This window comes from Phaenicophaeus curvirostris, chromosome 1 (genome assembly GCF_032191515.1).
Source record: "Phaenicophaeus curvirostris isolate KB17595 chromosome 1, BPBGC_Pcur_1.0, whole genome shotgun sequence".
NCBI classification, from domain to species: domain Eukaryota; kingdom Metazoa; phylum Chordata; class Aves; order Cuculiformes; family Cuculidae; genus Phaenicophaeus; species Phaenicophaeus curvirostris.
In genome coordinates this window covers 15328225-15347706 of record NC_091392.1, presented here as the reverse complement: position 1 = coordinate 15347706, position 19482 = coordinate 15328225, and the positions used below count along the sequence as shown (strand labels likewise).

The window sequence follows — 19482 nt, the reverse complement described above, 5'->3', positions numbered from 1 at the left end:
CACCCATTACAATTCCTTTAATTAGTTTAAAAAAAAGACAAACCCCAAAACTGAAGTCATGTGAACACAAGTGCCTGCAGGTAACCTCTAGACACAGCTACATGGAGACATATAAAATGTCCCGTGCAGGGCAGGCTGGGAGCAGCAGCTCCCCTCAGGTTCCCAGGCACTTGCAGAGGCACTGAGCTGTGGACGTGCCCTCTGGGTCCCAGCACGCTCCACTGGAAATCAGACTCCAGGGCATGCTTCCCTGCTGTCCCCGTTGGTGGCAGTGACCATTGCTGACTGCTGGCTGTGACTAGTTCTGTAAAAAGCTTCATAGAATCACTAGGCTGGAAAAGACCTTTGAGATCATCAAGCCAAACTGTACCTGTCCTACTAAATCATATCCCTAAGCACTTAATCTACCCATCTTTTGGACACCTCCAAGGATGCTGACTCAACCACCTCTCCGGGCAGCCTATTTCAGTGCTTGATAACCCTTTCGCTGAAGAAATTTTTCCCAGTGTCCAATCTGAACCTCCCCTTGGTAAGATCAGAGATGGTGAGGCAGAAGCTGGGAGAGGTAAGATTTTGCACCTGATCTGGATGCTTTGATCTACAATCTTTGCTCTCTTTGGTGGGGAGAAAGCGTCATTCAACATGTCCTTTCTCCATGTCCCCAGTGATCCCGCTGGGACCAGATCACTGGGGCAAGCTAAACTAGATGTTGTGTTTGAGCAGCATCTCAACCCCTCAGTACTGGGTATGGTCCTACCACCCACAGATGCCCATTGAGGATTACACAGTGCAGGGAGTCTGTAGGATTGGGTCTTTGGATGCTGCTTGCCCCATGCTTTAAAAAACCGTTAACACTTACTCATTTAATATAACATGATGCCTGAAACAAGCACAGGAGAGTTGTAGAACATAGGGAAAAGCCCAGTGCACCTCTTGTCCTTGTGCAGGTCCCCGTGAGGACTGCAGCAAGCAGGAGCTGTGCAGTGAGCATCATCTTCTGGGAGGGGTGGAGGGGGCAGTGCTAGCCCCTTTGCAGGACTCTTCTGGCAGTGTGCAGCTCTACACGAGCCTGCACGTGAATGTGTGCATGTACATAACAATCCTTCCTAAGGCAGAAAGTAACAAGTGTCATCAGCCGTGAGTCTCTCAGGCGTTCTGCTGGAGATTTTCCAAAGCCTGACAATCAAAGTGCAGGATTCAGCATGCCAAGATTTCTGCTGGCTTCAGCCTGCAAAGCACATTTCTGGCAGAAGACTCTAGACTCCCAGGAAGCCTCTAAGACGTGGTGTAGCTGCAAAGGCAGCTCCTACAATGCCCTTGCACAGTAGATATTTGAAGTTTATGTTTTATGCAATACAAAGGAGGTGACAATTTTACCGTCATTGAAGAAATACAAGTTAGTAAAAGGCACTGTATGAGGTCAAAAGTTAGATTGCATTGCTATTGCCCCTTTAGAAGAAACATACCCTCATCAATATTTTTCTGAGTTGGACTTGAGTATCAAGCCCTGTTGTAAAAAACCAGAATTTAGTTGAACCAAGGTGAAAAAAAGTCATGTCTTTATCAAATACTTATTGCAAACATTGGCAGAAAGTTGCCTTTCTCAGTTTTTTCTTTAGTCTTTGTTTCGTACCTGGTGCTAAAATATCTGTTCACTGAAAATGACTCTATTGCCTTTTAAGAGTAGGCTTTGTAATCTTAATTTCACTACTGGGTCTTAAGCTAGTCACGTAGGCTGTTTTTGTGGGAGGTATTTATGGTGTAGAGACAAAGATGAATAGATGTTTCTTTTTCTTCTGTGGTAAGTGTCTAAAGGAAAGTGGACAAATTCTATGTTAAAGGAAATAAAAGTTTCAGTTGAAGTTTCATAACTTCAATTGACCTTTGGTCTTAAAACGTTGTAATGTATATTGATTGTTTCCAGAAAATTGCCTTTTTGAAGATCTGCCAGCATGTTCAACTCTAGTAATTCTAGTCTGGGATCTTATCTTAACACTCATAGTGAAAATTGTACTGCTGAGGGGTTAGCAATATGCTTACTGGACAATTTGAATCAATAGCAGATTATTCATAAGAAATTTACTAGCTCTGCAAAACCTTAAACCCTACAAGTCGCTGAAAGGTTTTATCATCATAGTGCCTCACTACCACGGGGAAGCGATGCCAAGAAATCATGTTTGAACAAACCCTTTGGTTTTTTTGCTGCGGAGGAGTTAAATATTTGATGCTCTCCATCCCCACTCTCAAGCAAAATATTTCTGCAAAAATGATTTCTGTTCTGTGTAGGATGATGTATGATGCTTGTTCCTAGAATCCTGCAGTAAGGCATTAAACACTGAAACTGTTCTTCATACAGCCTTTATGGTATCCATGATGTCGTCTCTGCTGTAGTATCTAATGCTCTGGCACACCTTCGTTTAAATTAAGTAATATGCGAATATGCCACATGTTAAATTACAGTCGCTCATATGGAAGTAAAAGAAGTATTTAAAGCAGAGGGAAGAGTAGCAGAGCTGTTGGAGTAAGTGAAAGGTGTGGTTTGTAGATTACCATTACTCGTGAGTCCTCTGTGTCCGTGCACATGTGTGCACATGCATTCGTAAATAGATGCAGCTACAGTCTTTTACACTAATAAGCAGCTACTCAGCAGGTCTTGACTGAAGAATTTGGCTAGAAAATTTTCCTGTCAAAAATATGATTTCACTTAAGTCAGTATGCCACAGAAGAATGTCTGAGTTGAACACTCAGTTAAAGAAAACAATACACCCAGTTCCAAAATGACATTTTGAAACAGAAACCTATTGTTTAATTTAGTAAATGCTCCTTTGAAAACCATTACATTTTTGACCAATGATTCAAAAAAACTTATTTTCCTCTGCTATATTTTCTATGGGAGGTTCTGCAGTGTCCTGCTCTGCTTACCCAGACACATATTTGATCCCAGTTTGACTGATCTTCAAAGCAAGTGGCTCAGCCTGTGTTAAGTTGCAGCCCTCCACCCTGACCTTTGTCCGCTCTTCTGCATGAAGGCAGAATAATCAACCATTTGTCTTGAAGGCCGTTTCCAACCCAACCTGGTTAAAGCATCTAAGTGTCTCACAGTAAATTCAGCATCTGTGTGGTTTTATAGTGCGAAATGAACCATTGTTCCCAGTTTCTAGTTACATAAGCACAGGTTAAAGAGCCTACAGGACTTTGGCTTTACCTGTTCCTGAGATACTGTGTTATATGGAGTCTAAAGCCATTACTAGCTGCTGGACAATACCTGAAACTCTTAATCCCTCGATGTGCCTGCATGCTTCTTGTTCTTCTGGGGAAAGTGAGATAAACCAGGCATACGCTAAAATCAGGTGTGGTATAGTTCATGAAGTGTTACATTTGACTTAGGAGTGTGCTAGCTAGAGCTGAAATCTCCAGAGCCAAGCTCTGCTTTGAAGATTGTGTTTACATTAGCCTGTTTGAGTACATCAGATGCCCTTCTGTAACAGAAGGCATCATTGGCATGGGACTGCATAGGAGTTGGCTGACATGGTGGTCATAGGAATAGTTGGACTTTAGGGAAGGAGGTGGCAGAGGAGCAAGAACTCTTCTGTGGCTAGATGTGATGCTAGGGTGCTTCGGCCAAAACCAATGCTGAGTGTGGCATACTGGATTTTGCTGGCATGGTGTTAGCTCTGTTTCTAGCTGGTGATGGGAATCAAGGCACCTCTTGTTTTCTCATCCCAGGTTACTGGTGGTGATAACCGAATGTCACGTGAATCTTTCTGGTGGATGTGCATGCAGCATCACGAATGATGGATGTGTTACTTGGTCGTTCTTCCATGAGCAATTTGCCAATCCCGTGCCAGTCTTTTCCAGTCTGTACCAGCTAGGAGGTCCTTCATACCTTTCACATGGATCCAACCACTGTCATTGTGTCCCTTTAGGACATAGTTTCCTTTTTGTCTCTTTAGCACAAAGTTGTTCCCTGAAATTCCACGGAAACTGAAGACAGCAGATACTTGATAAGCAGGCATTGCATGAGGCAAAGAAGTGAAACCTGTGCATTAAGCTATTTGTCTGATGGCTCATGGTGTTCAAGGCACTCCTCACTACCTAGAAGGCTTTATATTGTCTTGTCCCAGGCTTGCTTACTTCCTCTTGAGAAGTCACCACAGGTGAAGTCAGTTGAGGGTTTGATCCTCACCATGCTGTAAAGGAAAGATGCTCTCTGTGAGGGCCTTGGATGTGCCAGACTCTGTGCTGGAGTGTGAAACAGTTTGGTGGTGGTGGCCAGGGCATGAGATACAGGACTCCTCCTCTAAAAGTAGTTGAGGTGGTGGAAATCTCGTTCTACGTGGCGTTGGAGGGCAGAAGAGAAGTTTCTGTGCATTTCTGCCTGGCCAAATTTAGTCATTTATGCTGTGTCTGGAAATTGGGACCAAGCATCTCATAGAAGCACTTAGAGACTGACTCTAGCGAGGTACAGAGGTGATTTCAGCTGTGGTTGAAGTGCTTGGCTGAGGTCAACTGCACTCTGAAAAAGCAGGTTGCATGTAACTAAATGCAGTACTGAGGGAGACTTCTGGTTTTCCTTTAAACCAGCCCTTTTGAAAGCTATTTCACATAGGTGAAAGTGTGAAACCAGCTCTTTTGAAAGCCATTTTATATAGGTTGGATTCAGACTACTGACGTAATGCAGAGCCAGCAGTGCCTGCTTTGGACTTGATAGAGAATCCTAAACTGGGTAAATAAACCACAGTTATATTTCTAGCTGCCTTGTACAATTTTCTCATGGGTCCCACAAATCTCAGTTCAGAAGTTTTGTAGGATTCTAGAAATACGATGATTCTTCCAACTGTTGTACTGTATTAAAAATAAATTACTTTGCTGTTAATCATCTCCCAACAGGCAGCTGTGGAATTTGGGGTTTCACTTCGTGAAGGAGTTAGTACTTAAATTCTCCTTTCCCCTTCTTCTGCATTTTCTGTCTCCAGAGATTTTGGAATCTTCATTACCATGTAAATACTACTAAAGCCTTGTTATCTGCCTTTCCTGAACATGCAGGTATTTAGGAGTAGAATTACCAGCATGTTTGGGTTTGGTTTTTTTTCACTTTGAGCTTTTTAAATCCACAAGTAAATACAGTGGTCTGATTTGCCGGCAGCAAGTATTCATGTAACTTGATCAGATCTCAGGATCTTTGAGAAAAAAACACATGCCATTTAGCCTTTTTCTATGCGGAGGAATTTGGACAATTCATCATTATACTAAGGGCCTTATTAGTTGACAGAAGGGTTAACTGACCTCCTTCAAACAGGAACTCCGGTTTGCCTGCAGGGAATATATTCCATGGTGAGTTGACTACTTAAGCACTTTGGATGTAAAATAAAAACAATCTCTTGTGTCAGGGTATAATTCAAAGAACAAAAGACCATTTTGCTCAATTGTGCAGGCAGCAGAGGTTATTTTTGTCTCTTGCCTATCATATCACTTTGTACAAGAAAGTCATTTTGTTGAGGAGCGATTTGTTCTGCTGAGGCCCTTTGTGTAGTTTTTGAACTGAAGACCACCACTGTGTTTTGGCATTGAAGCAAACAATGTTCCATCTTGAAAACGGCTTTGTGTTTTGCCCTTTTTTCAAGGGGCGATGTGCTTGGGGTGTGTGAATTGATTTAGGGACCTTTTTGAGCCATTAACCTCCTTCAAGAATGCCTGGTAACTGGATGTGTAAGCGAAGGCTTTTATCAGGTATCACAGTCTTTTCCTGTCCAAGGAATGTGTGCTTCACCTGCTTCAGGTGTAGTCTGTCACAGTGATAGGTAGATGACCTCCTTATTTTCAAGGCCTCTTTTTTTTTGGTCTTCACTGCTATTCCTTTATAAAAGCTTTGCAGGTTGGTAATTTCCTCTGCCGCTCCTGCCTGCATAATTAGAGAGGAGGAGAGGTCAAGTGGCAGCCCTGCTGCATTGAAACGCTTCTTCTGGCAGTGTTATTGTGTACAAAGTGTGTCTGTGCTTTTAGAAATGGCTGTGCATCACTAAGTTAATTGATTAACTTCTCTTTCATGGCGGGTTAGTGCCAAACAAGTGCATCTTTATTTTACAACCTTGTTCAATAAGGATGCTTCCCAAACCTTATCACTCACTTTTGGCAACCAACTGGATCTTACCTCACTAACTAGCATGTAGAGGTGACTTGGTGTTCACAGTTACAAAAATAAAATAAGAATGAATGCTCATTTCAGGAAGATGTGAACAGTAGCTCCTGAGTTGGTGCTCAAAGTGTGACTTAATTAAAAAAATAAATAAAAATCTGTTAATCATTCTCATTCCCACTTAAGAGTGACAAGCAGAGTGTAGGCTCTTAGTCATTAGCAGCCATTATAGAAGACTTCCCTCTTCACCCTTAGATAAGGCTGCCCATGACCTCATTCTTTGTTCTATTCTGCTTTTCACTGCCTGATATTTTCCCGTTTTTTGTATACCCAAAATGTGAGGCTGGTGCCAGACTCCTCAATGCGTATTGCGTATGTTTTCCTACTGTCCGTGGTAGGAGCGTGTCCTGAGCTAGACCCTGTACCTCTGTGTAGAAGACCTCTCAAAGGCTGTTACTTCGTAATTTGTCACTTACTTCTTTGAAGCCACCTCAACTTTAGGCACCCACAATGTCTTAATTAAGTGCTGTGTAATCAACTATGTCCTTTTATTGTGCTGTTCGTGGGAGGTGCAGGGGAGGGTGATTGATTTCTGATCTGTCGGATTCCCTGGTTGACCCCTCACTCCTGTGCTGGAGGAGGCAGCAAATAGTTATTCCTTGTTTAGTTTTTCTATTTCACTCATGTTTTGCTCTTTCCTCTGCTATATGCCTGCCTGTTGGGTTTTTTTCCCATCTAGAAAGCCTTACTCTACTTACACTTCATTGTAGGAGTGAAACTGGGATCTTTGTCTTCAATTGCTATCCAGCTGACATCCAAACATTGCAAGAATTGTCCCTTCTTGCTCCATTATCGTGCTTGTTTCCAAGATGTGCAAATCCTGGGCTGCCCTAGAGTTATTTCCTTTTCTCTCTCCCCTTTCTCACTCAGCCCTGGTTCCCCCCTACCCAAGCAGACATATCCATAATAAACTGATGATAATCCAGACATAGACCACTTCAATATTCATTTTCCTACTTCATTACAACTGGTTGAATCCTCCCATCCCCTCTTGACAATGTCAGTGTAATTCCCCTCACCGTAGCCTTCACACATGCCTTTTTCTCCTTCCAGCATGTGACTGCAACCCTCATGGTATCCAGACCCCGCAGTGTGACCGTACTACTGGGCAGTGCATCTGCAACGAAGGGGTGGAAGGGCCGCGCTGCGACAAGTGCTCCCGGGGCTACTCTGGCTTCTTCCCTGACTGTGTGCCGTGCCACCAGTGCTTCGCCCTCTGGGATGTGATCATCAGTGAACTGGCTAATAAGACCCAGCAGTTCCTGGATAGGGCTAATGCCCTTAAAATCACTGGAGTCACTGGTCCATACCAGCAGACACTCAGCACCCTGGAGGAGAAGCTCGGTGAGATTAAAACCATCATTGCTCAAAATCCAGCTGCTGAGCCCCTGAAGAACATTGGGAATCTCTTTGAGGAAGCAGAGTGAGTACAATAGCATTTACATGGATAAGTCTAGTATAGGAAGGAATAGGAATGTCAGTGAGCTGGGATTTGAGGGACTGATGACCCCACACTGAGCTGAGGACACCAGCTCTGCTCCTCCAGCTGGGTGAGCTATGCCCCAGGTCCTAGTGCTGGTAGAGCGTCTCGCTATGCTCAGCGCTGGCAGCGAGCATCCGTTGCATGAGCAGAAACCTGGCCAGGATGGTAGGAGCAGCACAACTACCACGCTCTAGTGGGCATGGGTTGTCCTGCTCCGGCTGCACACCAGGCAGCTAATTACCACAGAGCCACTCATGCTTGCCTTGTGCTCCCTGGGGCAAAGGACAAACACTGCTATTCTGTGAGAGAATGAAGTGGGGAGAGATTAAATTCCTGGATTTCCCTGTGTAGCTGATCAGTTGGAAACTTGGGCTCCTTTTTGCAATCTCAGGGAGTGTGGGGGAAGCCTGGCTTTATAACAAACATTGTTTCCATTTTTCTCAGAGTAGGAGCTTTGTGTTTTGTTTTAGGGCTAAGTATACAAAAGGTGGTAGTTTGTGCTTTTGGATGTGGGGCAGTTTAGCATCAAGTAGGTTTACTGATGTTTTCTGCATGCAACTGCTTGAGCCTGCTTCTGCATTGTGAAGGGGACTGCACAAAGAAAAGGGACAAGGATTAAAGCACAAATGTCTCAATTAGGGATATGCTTGTGTTCTGCAGCTCTCCCTCTCCAGCTGGAGAGCTGGGGGTTGCTGCTGCTTCTGGGCTCTGTGTTTACCGAAGGAAGTCAGAGCAGCTGAGGAGCTGCTTTCGCCTAACATATGAGTATGTGTATGTGTTCTTGTTCCTCTCTGGCTGTATGGGAAGTAGTACTGGGCTTTGAAGGACTCCTGGAAAACAGCAGGCTGTCGAGAGAGCTGTAAATTGGTCACCGAGCTTAAATACTGTCTGCTTCTTTCAGAATGAGGAGGTACTGGGATTGGTAGAATCAGCATGGATAGGAATAGCTTCCTATGCCCACTTCTGTTCTGTGGTAGCGTTGATGTGTAACATACACTTACCTTCCCTTTTAGGGTTATTCTGCTAGCTAAAGCCTGGTCTGTGGCTCAGTGAGCCGTACTGAATGCTGAGGGCGGGAGGTTTTCCTTTGTAGACCTAGGGAAATGGCTGGTAAGGAGGGATCTTTACAAATGAGTTAAAAGAACCCATTGTGTTAAAACTAAGGCTTTCTCCCTTGCTTCCTGAAGTTCACATCTGTCCCATGAGCTCGTAGTAATCAAAACTGCATTTGTAGCTGTGTGGGACTGGAAGCAAATTATGTATGGATCATAGTAGTCAACTCTGACCTATGCAGTTGCCATGGTACAAAAGCATTACAGCAGTCCTCTGGAATCTGCCTCCAGTTAATCTTACACAAAGCAGCTGTTTTCTGAGCAATTTGGCGCTTTGAGTTTATAAACGTGGTGTAGATTAAAATGTAGTTTTGTGTGATAAAAGAAAACAAAAACAGTATTCGAGATAGGCATGTTGTTACAAATCACTTAGAGCTCCACCAAGGGGGAGGATAGGTCCTGCCGCCGTGGGAGAATCTCCGCGTGGCTCTAACCACTGCTGTTGTGTCCTGTGTCTCTGTTTTACAGAAAGCTGACTGCAGATCTTACAGTTAAGATAGCTGACATAGAGGGAAACCTGTCAGCCTTAGCAGCGAAGAGCAACAGCACAGACGCTGACCTGAGTGCGCTGGAGACAGATGCCAAAAGCCTAGACCGTGTAGTGAAAGAACTTGCAGAACAGCTCGAGTTCATTAAGATCTCTGATGTTCGGGGTAAGTGTCACAGGGATGGGGAGAAAGCAGTAGGGTGGCCGAAGATTTAATTAGTGCCTGGTTTTAAATACCAGGTTAATCTTTTAACTTGTAATAAAACAGTTCCTTAGGTGGCTTCTTTCTGTGAATTAGCAGAGTTGCTGATACAGCAGGAATTTTGTTTTGCCTCCTGACCCCCTCTCTCTCCTCTGCAAAGCCAGTTCAAGTTCTTGGGGCACAGAATTGTCTCAAAGTCTCTTGATTAATACATTTTAAATGAGACACAACAGCAAATTCCAAGAGCAACTCTCCAGAATGGTCACCTCCCTTGTGCTCCCAGTCTGTTAAATTGCTACTTCTGGTTGAAAAAAACTACCTGGGTTTTTCTGACTCGTAGCACACTGTATGAACCCAGTTCTGAGCCGCTCAAACCATGTGTGCCCATTAGCACACTGAAATGTGTCAAGAATCAAAATTTGCTGAAGGAAGAGGAATGTCACTAAATTCTTTGGAAATTTTGAAAGCTGACTTCATTCCAGCTTGAAACAAAGGATTATTTCGAAAAAAAAAAATTCCTGCTTTGCAGGATGTCTGTTTGTTTCCAGGGAATAAGGGATTTCACAGAGCAAGGCAAGTAGGATGTAGAACAGGGGAGTCCTTGACTTGTGGCAGGCTGCAGAGAAAAGCTGCCCTGAGGTGCAGAGTGGAGCCACCCCTGTGCGGTCCTTCACACCCCTTGAAGGTCTTTCCAAGAGTTGTCTAAAACAGTTCCATAAATCAGCAGCTTTCATGAAGCAGTTGTTTCTTGGGAAAACTCTGACCAGTTTCCAAGCGGTGATACCATAAGCCTGACATCCCAGGGCAAGCACGAAGAACTAATGGGATAAGGGAGTCCTTAGAAAACACTGTTGCCTTATAAACCTAAAAGGCTGGATCTTCTTTTGCCTTCTGGGCAAGCTGAGTTCAGTCATTAGGGGCAGAGAAGGGCTTGACTTCATAATCCAGCAAACCTGACACACTGTCAACCAAGCAAAAAAGCAACCTTTTTTCTTCCCACAACAGGCCTAATGCTGTTATCCTTGGAACGACACTGAATACAGCTGCAAAGACCAACATTTCATTTAACTTGATATTCATATCGCTAGCCCTGATGTGCCATCTGCCAAACTCCATAATATAAATTAATTTGATTTCTGCAGGAGCCTTGGATAGTATCACCAAGTATTTCCAGATGTCCCTGGAGGCAGAGGAGAGGGTCAATGCCTCCACTGTTTACCCCGATAGCGCCGTGGAGCTGTCAGCGCAAACACGGCAGGAAGTGGAAGACTTAATCAATGAGAAAGAGGCCCAGTTCAAGACTAAACAAGAGGAGCAGTCACGCCTTCTGGATGAACTTGCAGGCAAGCTGCAGAGCCTGGATCTCTCTGAAGTGGCTGAGAAGGTATGCAGCTGAGAATCGCTGGTATAAAAACTGCAGCAAAAATAAAGCTGGGTTTGTAAAGAAGCAATGAGCAAGGAGGAACTATTTAGGACTTGACAGCATAAGACATGAAGTTGGTTTGTGACAAATGCATGTTTCTTGGATGATCGGGTACTTCATGGGCTGGAACAGGGCTGTTCAATCAGTGGGCTGAGACCTACTGGCTTTCAGGCACCAGCCCTTCATGTTGGTCTCCTCCTACCCTCCCCAGCCCCAACAGAACATCCATCTTTTCATTGCCCTCGCTTTACGGAAAGCCCTTTGCTGTGGATAGAGCTTCCATGTGGAGAAAATCATAACAAATTTGCAGGACTGAGAGCCATCCTTTTAAGTCTGTCCTCAGTTCATCTGCTTGCTTTCTCTAGGCTCCTCTCTTCCTTTTTGTGTCTGTAAGATACACGCTATGCTTGTGCAGTGCCCAGCCAGGGTCACGCTGATGGGCCTCCAGCCTTGGCATCACTGCACTCCCTTCCACGTGCTTGAAACAAAGCAGAGCTTAGAGGGAGCTGGAGTCAAAAGGGCATTTTCTCTGTTGAAGCTGCCTGCTCATCTGTAAATACGACCAAGGGTGGCTTTTTCTTGGGAGAGGCTGGGTGTTCCCTCAGTTTCACTTTGAAGTCGTCCAGCTGCATTCAGAGAACAATCCTGCATGAAGGTGGCTGCAGGGGGCTGCTCATTAACTCCTCTGGGCTGGCCAGGCCTCTGTTCTTCACAGGCTGAATTGTCCCCTGTCCTTTACACCTACTGTCATCCCAAAACTCCCCCAGTTTTCCTTTTTTTCCTCTCTGGACAGAAGAAAGGCATCTTTTTGTTTAGCTTCCCTTCCCCTGCATTCCTCCCTAAGTATTCTTGAGGACTGCAAGTCTTGGGTAGATGTTTATCAAGGCCATAAACACCGAGTTGCTGGGAGGTGTAATCACAGGACATGAAAAAACCCACCCTTTTTGCTTTCTAGCCACTGCTGGGTTGCCTGCCAACCAGGTAAGAGGGACTAATTTACACTTCACAGGAGACAGCTGCAGTAACTTAGCACAGCCCCTAGGTTTTCCCAGTAAGGCCTTTTGGCTGCAAAGTATGCCAGCTAGTCACTGTCATTTGGCAGAAGGGGTGGAAATGGAAAATAACCTCAGAAGAACGGGGAATGTTCCAATTTTTTCCCTGGCTAAAACAACTCCTAAGTGATTTCATTGTCCAAACAATTGCCCAACTAATGGGTAATTCTCAGGATAAGTGTTGCTGATTGAAATAGTTTTGCTTTTTTTAAAAAAAAAAATCTGAAATTTTCTCTGGTAAAACATCTTTGATAACAATTCATGAATTGGAAAGTGTTCTGGAAAGATGAAATCAGAGCAAACATTTGGTGGAAAGGAACGGGACAGCTTTTTAAAGCAGATGAAAATGTTTCCTGTTCAACTTGGAGCATTTCAGCTTCTTTTCATTAGAGCAAAGGAAAAGATACTTGTCTGCACCAAACACTTTTGTCCTTATAAAGCAGCTTCCTGGGATGGCCAGTTTTACCTCCAACAGTAGCGAAGCCTGATTGCAAAAAAAAAAGGCATATGGACAGTAGTAGCTTCCAGCTTGAAACCACAGCTTTAAAGGCAGCTTTCCAGTGAAAGATGACATACAGGAAAAGTAGATGATGAAGGCACAGCAAGGCTTCCTTCATAACCTCCAGCTACTTCAGCATCAGGGAGCCACCTATTTGTAGCAGAGTTAAAGGCAGGAAGGTGTGGGGGAAACTGGAGAAAGATTAAAGTCATCCTGGTAGAGACCTGCTGAAGGAACCACCTCCAGCTTGCAGCCCTACCCCAGGTTCCTTCAGTGTGGTACGTGGGATGCTGCTGCAAGGGGCAGAAACAACATCGTGCTTCTTTTGTGGCAGACTAGTGCCCAGTTCCATCCCCCTCAGCTCTGCAAGAGGAATAAAGCTGTGCCTGTTTCCCTTTGTCTAATGTGTCTCTGCAGACGTGCGGCACTCCTGCAGGAGCCTCTTGTGCCGAGTCCGAGTGTGGCGGTTTAAACTGTCGAACTGATGAAGGAGAGAAGAAGTGTGGAGGACCCGGCTGCAATGGGCTGGTGACTGTAGCTCACAACGCCTGGCAGAAAGCCACAGATTTTGACAGAGACATCCTCAGTGCATTAGCAGAAGTTGAGCAGCTCTCCAGAATGGTAATGTGCCAAATCAATTGTTAAATATTTAAAAAAAAAAAAAATCTTCTAAATGTAACACAGGTTTGGACACTCATTGACAAAGTATGTGCCTGGCTTACTTCAAAATACTACTTTTCAGTTGCTTAATTTCACTGTGCTTGTAAAGGTCCTCAGGGGTGCTTGCTACAGGGAACCTTCATGGCTAACTCTAAACAATCAGCTGAAGTTGTTTAAACTAGCGCTGGTGGTATGGATCATAGCCAGCTTTTAAGAGTGTTCTGTGAGTTTTACGAGGAAAAGCATTTCTCATTACTGTTACCTTTGACTCCAACTGAATTTTGTTTTAAAACAGGCCTTAAAGCATAAGCAAATATGTAATGACGACTTCCATTTTCCTCTCTTTAGGTTTCTGAGGCAAAACAGAGAGCTGATGAAGCTAAACAAAATGCACAAGCAGTTTTGCTCAAAACCAATGCTACAAAAGAACAAGTGGACAGAAGCAATGAAGATCTGCGAAAACTTATTAAACAGATTAGAGACTTCCTAATGCGTAAAAACCTTACATTTAAATTCTACTTTTATTCTAAGTTTGTGAAAACTATCTTTAGCTCTGAATCATCCTCTAAGGGGTAATGGAATAGTTGTGTTCCCCTCCCTTCAGCCAGACTTAGTGTGTGTGATGAAATCTGGAAACCAGAGAAAACTAAGACAGTAGGAAACAGAGCAAACTGTGATGTGTTGTTGTGTTCATTTCAGCTGAGGCTGTTGTTCTGCTGTAGCTTGCCAAGTATGTTCATAAGTTCTGGCTAGAAGGACAAAGTACTGCCAAAGGGGAGGAAAGTCAGAAACTGTGAGTTTATCTCTCTAACAAAGCAGGTAGAGGTTAAATGAGGGCCTCATTTGCTAGCAAGCAGCTGTATGGCCAACTCATTCCTTCCCTGTTTGCACAAGGCTGAGTATGTATACTGTTAACACAAATACACTGAGGTGCAGCTGTTGGCTGCTTTTCCTGTGGGCTCGTGTCTCTCCCCACAGCCCCAGTGTGGTGTAGCTAATCACCGAGATCTTCAAATGGTTTCCAAGAGAGCTATGCCAGCAGGGCCTCTCTTAAGAGGGAATTTTCATCCCAAGGAATCAGTTTTAACACCACAATTTTCTGTAAGTCGGGGGGAGGAAGTTTTCCCATGAATTTCCTTCTCAAGGGAGCAGTTGCACAAGAATTTGAGTACTGAGGCTTGGCAGGGGCAATCTTTCTCTTACATCTCTGTCATTTGCGTCCATCTACTAGAAGACAGTGCTGACCTGGATAGCATCGAGGCAGTGGCTAATGAAGTGCTGAACATGCAGATGCCAAGCACTCCCCAGCAGCTGCAAGCCCTGACAGAAGATATTCGTGAGCGTGTAGAAAGCCTTTCTGATGTTGAGGTCATTCTGCAGCAGAGCGCTGGAGACATTGCCAGAGCAGAAACACTGCTGGAGGAAGCTAAAAAAGCAAGGTATGCCACCCTGTGTTGTATTGCTGCTTTCAGTCACCAAAAGCTTGAAGGATACTTGCATTTCATTCTATCAGAAAACACAGTTTAACTTTTCCTGATGTAGATTCCTTTTCCTTCACCAAAGGGGCAAAAATGGCCCTTTGCAGTGTACAACTGCTGCTTTTTCCAGTTCCAAAGTAAAAATACTTTTAGTGTTAACATAGTTAACTCCACAGCAAAGGTGCAACAGATGTTAAAGTCACTGCAGACATGGTGAGAACAGCCCTGGAAGAAGCTGAAAAAGCTCAAAATGCAGCTGAAAAAGCCATCAAACAAGCTGACGAAGACATTAAAGGAACCCAAGACCTGCTGACTTCAGTGAGTTTTTTACAAGTATTTATTCAAATATAGAAACAGCACCATGTTTGATACTTAGAAACTGATGTAAGCTTGTCTAAGGAAGGCTCTTGGGTCCTGCAAATCAAAGACTGCACTTAAAATTAGTCTAAATCTTCTTGCCTTCATGTAATTTTTTTGAGTTAGTATCACAGATGCTAGGGGACCATCTGCTCTTTAAAAAAAAAAAAAAAAGAGCTTTTCTCAGCCCATATCCTGCCTCACTGAAGTTAACTGAGCAGGACTGTAGCTCTCTAACACAGCTGGTGTGCCAGGATCCCTGGAAAGTCATACCTGCCATGGCAGTGGAAGTGTGTTGGCATAGCCATGCTATCAGTGTCATCCACCACTGCAGCACAAGACTAAAAGAAAAGAATGCTGGATTAAAGTGGTAATTTCTGTAGTCTTGTCAGAGAATGTATTTTCAGACTTCTCAAAACCCTCATAGGACCATAGTGCTATCTATACCTATGAAGCATGCCCAGCTTAGAAGATAATGCAGCTTCACAAGTCCATAATTGCATGATAGAGTCAAATCCCTGAAGTTTTGCCTGTGGATGAGGCAACTCTTGCATGTATAATACAATCAAGTACTTTTTAACCACATTCCTTGTTGCCTGTGCAGCCCTGTGTGTACCCCATCTTCAAGCAGTGGGCTCTTTCACCCTGACTGCAATTGCCCATTTGTAGCAAAACACTGGTTCTTGTTGTATGAAATCTGTTAACATGAAATAATTAGCAGATGAAGGCTTATCCATGAAGTCTAATATTATATTCAGTGTCTTTTCAAAGTGTAACTCTCATCTCTCTGTTAGATTGAATCTGAAAATGCAGCATCTGAGGAAATGCTGAAGAACGCCACCTCGCGTCTGTCTAAGCTAGAGAACAGTGTTGAAGATCTTAAGCAAAAGGCTGCTACAAATTCAAAGAATGTGGACAATATAGAAGAAAAAATTATTGCTGCAAAACAAAATGCTGAAGAAGTTAAGAAGGTGAGAAGCTCGGGAAAGATGATAAGGGAAGGGCAACAAAACTTTCACCCTTTGCTAAAGGAACATTAGTGAAAACATGTGATCCATTTAATTTATTATTTAAGGCCAGGTTGGATGAGGCTTTGAGTATGTGTTCAAGTGGAAAGTGTCCCTTCCCCCTGGCAGTGGGGTTGGAACTGGATGATCTTTAAGGTCCTTTCCAACCCAAACCATTCCATGATTTAGTACTGGAGATTAAAAAAAAAAACAAACACTTAAAGACAGCTGCTTTTTATTTGCTTTGGTACCAGATGTGGAGAAAAAGTAGTATTGGGAAGTTTTCAGGTTCTAACATAGCTGCAGGAAGCCTAACACACTGTCAGTCTTCCATAGATATATTTCTGTCTCTCAGCTTTACTCTGCCACAGGAGAACTGGTAATTTTTTTTCCATTCCATAGAGTCTTTTTTGGTTCTAAGACAATGATGGTTCAGGATAAACAACCCAGAGTGTGAAAAAAAAAAAAATATATACACACACATGCCCATGTATATATACGTGTGTGTGTGTATATATATATATACACACAATCAAGCTGCAAGAAAAATAGTTGCCTCCACGTAAAACTAGAGTAACTTCTAACTATCAGGGATGCAAAATTTGCTCCAGAATCATATGGTGTTGCTCCCACTGTCTACTGTACACCTACGTAATAGCAAAAGAATGCTCATTAACAAAACTGACAAATCCGCCAAAGAAGTTTCATTGCTCAGATCTGTTGTCTATATTAGCCCCTCAGTCTCCAGAGAGCCATTTTCTGCCAGGAGAGATGTATTATCCATCAAATCAATTATCTCTGAACACAAGTAGTATTTCAGGTGGCTGTCAAGTAAACACAAGAGACTTCCAGTACTGCTACAGCTTGTTAACTTGCTTATTGGTTTAATTCAGTTGGGTCAAAGACCTTAGTCTTTACATCCCAGAGAAAAGCACAGCTGAGAAACCAACCTCATGACTTCTCCAGCACCTTCACCTACACAAACTATGCAGCTGTTCAGATTACTGGAGGAGTAACAAGGGAATTCCTCCCCAGATACAAGCATTCAACCAGAAGCGGTGCCAGTTCCTTACCATTTGCAGCTTTCCAGCTGTACTAGGGACCATGGGTTTCATTAGTTACAGAATTGTGTAACTGAATCATCCTGCAAATCCTTGCCAGGTGTTGGTATTAAAGCTGTAAAACAGCCACAGATCTGGAAAAGGGCAGCTAATTAGTCTTCACACTAACTCTCAGAGTCCTGAATATTAAGTAGGAACTACCCCGACACTCTTTCTGCTCTTAACCGATGTAACAGTGTAATCTCTCCTTACACCCAGATTAGGAAAGATAGAGGGAGGAAATGCAAACTCCCACTGCATTGTCTTTTGAATGAGCACCATCTTGTGCTTGAATCTGGAACAACAGGTCCTCAATACCGAGCTGAATGACAAGTACAAAACGGTGGAAGATCTCATTGCCAAGAAGACTGAAGAGTCAGCTGATGCTAGGAGGAAAGCTGGCCTGTTGCAAGATGAAGCTAAGGCCTTGCTGGCTCAAGCGAACAGCAAACTCCAGCTGCTCAAAGGTAAGGCTTTTCTGAGGAGGTAAGTTGTCATCTTGGAGTATGAAGCAATGTCATGCTGTTAAACAGACAATTAACTTCCATTTTTTTCCCTACTGCTGATTAATTTTTTTTTTTTACTGAGGTTTGATTTGCTTTCCTTGTTCTTATGGACACAACATAAATCTTTTGAATCAAAGATTTCTGTAGAAATGCTGAAATTTGCAGCGAGACACGAACTTCTGATATGGTGCCTATTGCTGTGCCAAAAACCACTACGGGGAAGGAAGAGAGCTACCATGCTTAGGAAGAGGGTTAGCTCATTTAAGCACAGCCCCTTCTTTAAACAATACTAACCCCACCCTGGAAAGCAATTAAACCAAAAAAAGTAATCAGAATACATCAGTTCCAGTTTACAGATTTTATTTAATATTTCCCATTGTCGATTAAAGTTGATGGAAGCAGGAGGGGTCAATCTGCCCTTAACTACCAGGGAGGGACATAAGCTTTACTTCTGTTTTTGCCAGATCAGGAACTCATTCCTCCCCTTAGCTGCCTCTGCACAAGTTACAAAGACTGACTCAACAGCTTTAACCACACAAGCAAAAACATTTCTCTGCTGTATGATGGCTTTTAGAGGACAGTAAATGACTATTATTTTCAACATGAATCAAAGTATACTTTTGGATTTCCACTTATGGAAAATTACTTCCTTGTTGCTTTGGCTCCCAGTGTTAAGGAACAAAAAGGTGCCATTCAGACTTCTTTCTTTTCCTAATTGGATTCTCTTCGGCAATTTGACTAGTTTATCTGTAATGATGATGATTGACATTCTACTGCATTAGAACACCCTTAATTAAGCTGTTTTCCCCTTTCCTTTGCTGACAGATTTGGAAAATACATATGAAAACAATCAGAAGGTTCTGGAAGATAAAGCCAAGCAGCTGGTGGAGCTGGAAGAGACAGTTCGCTCCCTCTTACAGACAATCAGCCAGAAGGTTGCCGTTTATAGCACTTGCTTATAAGTGGGAGCAGGAAGTGATTGCATTTGGGATGGATTTTACATGTATTACGCTAGTTCTTTTTGACATTACACTGAGACCTGATAAAGTGAACAGGTTTTATATTGACTTTCAAGTCACAGAACCAAAGACAAGTAACTTTTTTTGATGTTGAAAATAAACAATACTTTTGTATCACTGTATATACCTAGTATGACTCGTTAAGTTTCATCTTACTTTCAGTAGCCAAAATAGTAAAATTAATACTTCAGCAAGTCTTGGTTTTAAACTGGTTAGAGATCTAATTAAAAAACTGTCTCTATGGAATTCTAAGGGCTTGACCAGCAGGTCCAGGGAGGTTATTCTGCCCCTGTACTCAGTACTAGTGAGACTGCACCTCGTTCAGTTCTGCGCCCCTCACCACAAGAAGGATGTTGAGGCTCTGGAGTGTGTCCAGACAAGAGCAACGAAGCTGGTGAAGGGGCTGGAGAACAAGTCCAGTGAAGAGTGGCTGAGGGAGCTGGGGGTTGTTTAGCCTAGAGAAGAGGAGGCTGAGGGGAGACCTTATCACTGTCTACAACTACCTGAAAGGAGGTTGTAGAGAGGAGGGAGCCGGCCTCTTCTCCCAAGTGACAGGGGACAGGACAAGAGGGAATGGCCTCAAGCTCTGCCAGGGGCTGTTCAGGCTGGACATCAGGAAAAAATTTTTCACAGAAAGTGTTATTGGGCACTGGAACAGGCTGCCCAGGGAGGTGGTTGAGTCACCTTCCCTGGAGGTGTTTAAAAGATGGGTGGATGAGGTGCTGAGGGGCATGGTTTAGTGATTGATAGAAATTATTGGACTCAATGATTCAAGATCCAATGATTCTGTAAATAAGGGCTCCAGTTGCTATGAAATACATAGCAACTGTATACGATAGTCACTCAGAACAAAATTATAAGTGAATGAAGAAATACCATCCTTGCTTGGTTAGCTGGCATT

At 43.4% G+C, this 19482-nt stretch overlaps 1 protein-coding gene across 1 annotated transcript in view; it reads left to right on the top strand.

The window, feature by feature from the left end:
- Nucleotides 1-18801, top strand: part of LAMB1 (laminin subunit beta 1) — a 44430-nt gene extending 25629 nt beyond the window's left edge. The window contains exons 24-33 of the mRNA XM_069882839.1: nt 7250-7619; nt 9260-9444; nt 10623-10864; nt 12872-13075; nt 13463-13607; nt 14346-14553; nt 14769-14910; nt 15744-15920; nt 17364-17523; nt 18388-18801. Coding sequence (XP_069738940.1) covers nt 7250-7619; nt 9260-9444; nt 10623-10864; nt 12872-13075; nt 13463-13607; nt 14346-14553; nt 14769-14910; nt 15744-15920; nt 17364-17523; nt 18388-18524 — 1970 coding nt within the window. The 3' untranslated portion in view covers nt 18525-18801. The remainder of the gene's footprint in view (nt 1-7249; nt 7620-9259; nt 9445-10622; nt 10865-12871; nt 13076-13462; nt 13608-14345; nt 14554-14768; nt 14911-15743; nt 15921-17363; nt 17524-18387) is intronic.
- Nucleotides 18802-19482: the final 681 nt, after the last annotated feature.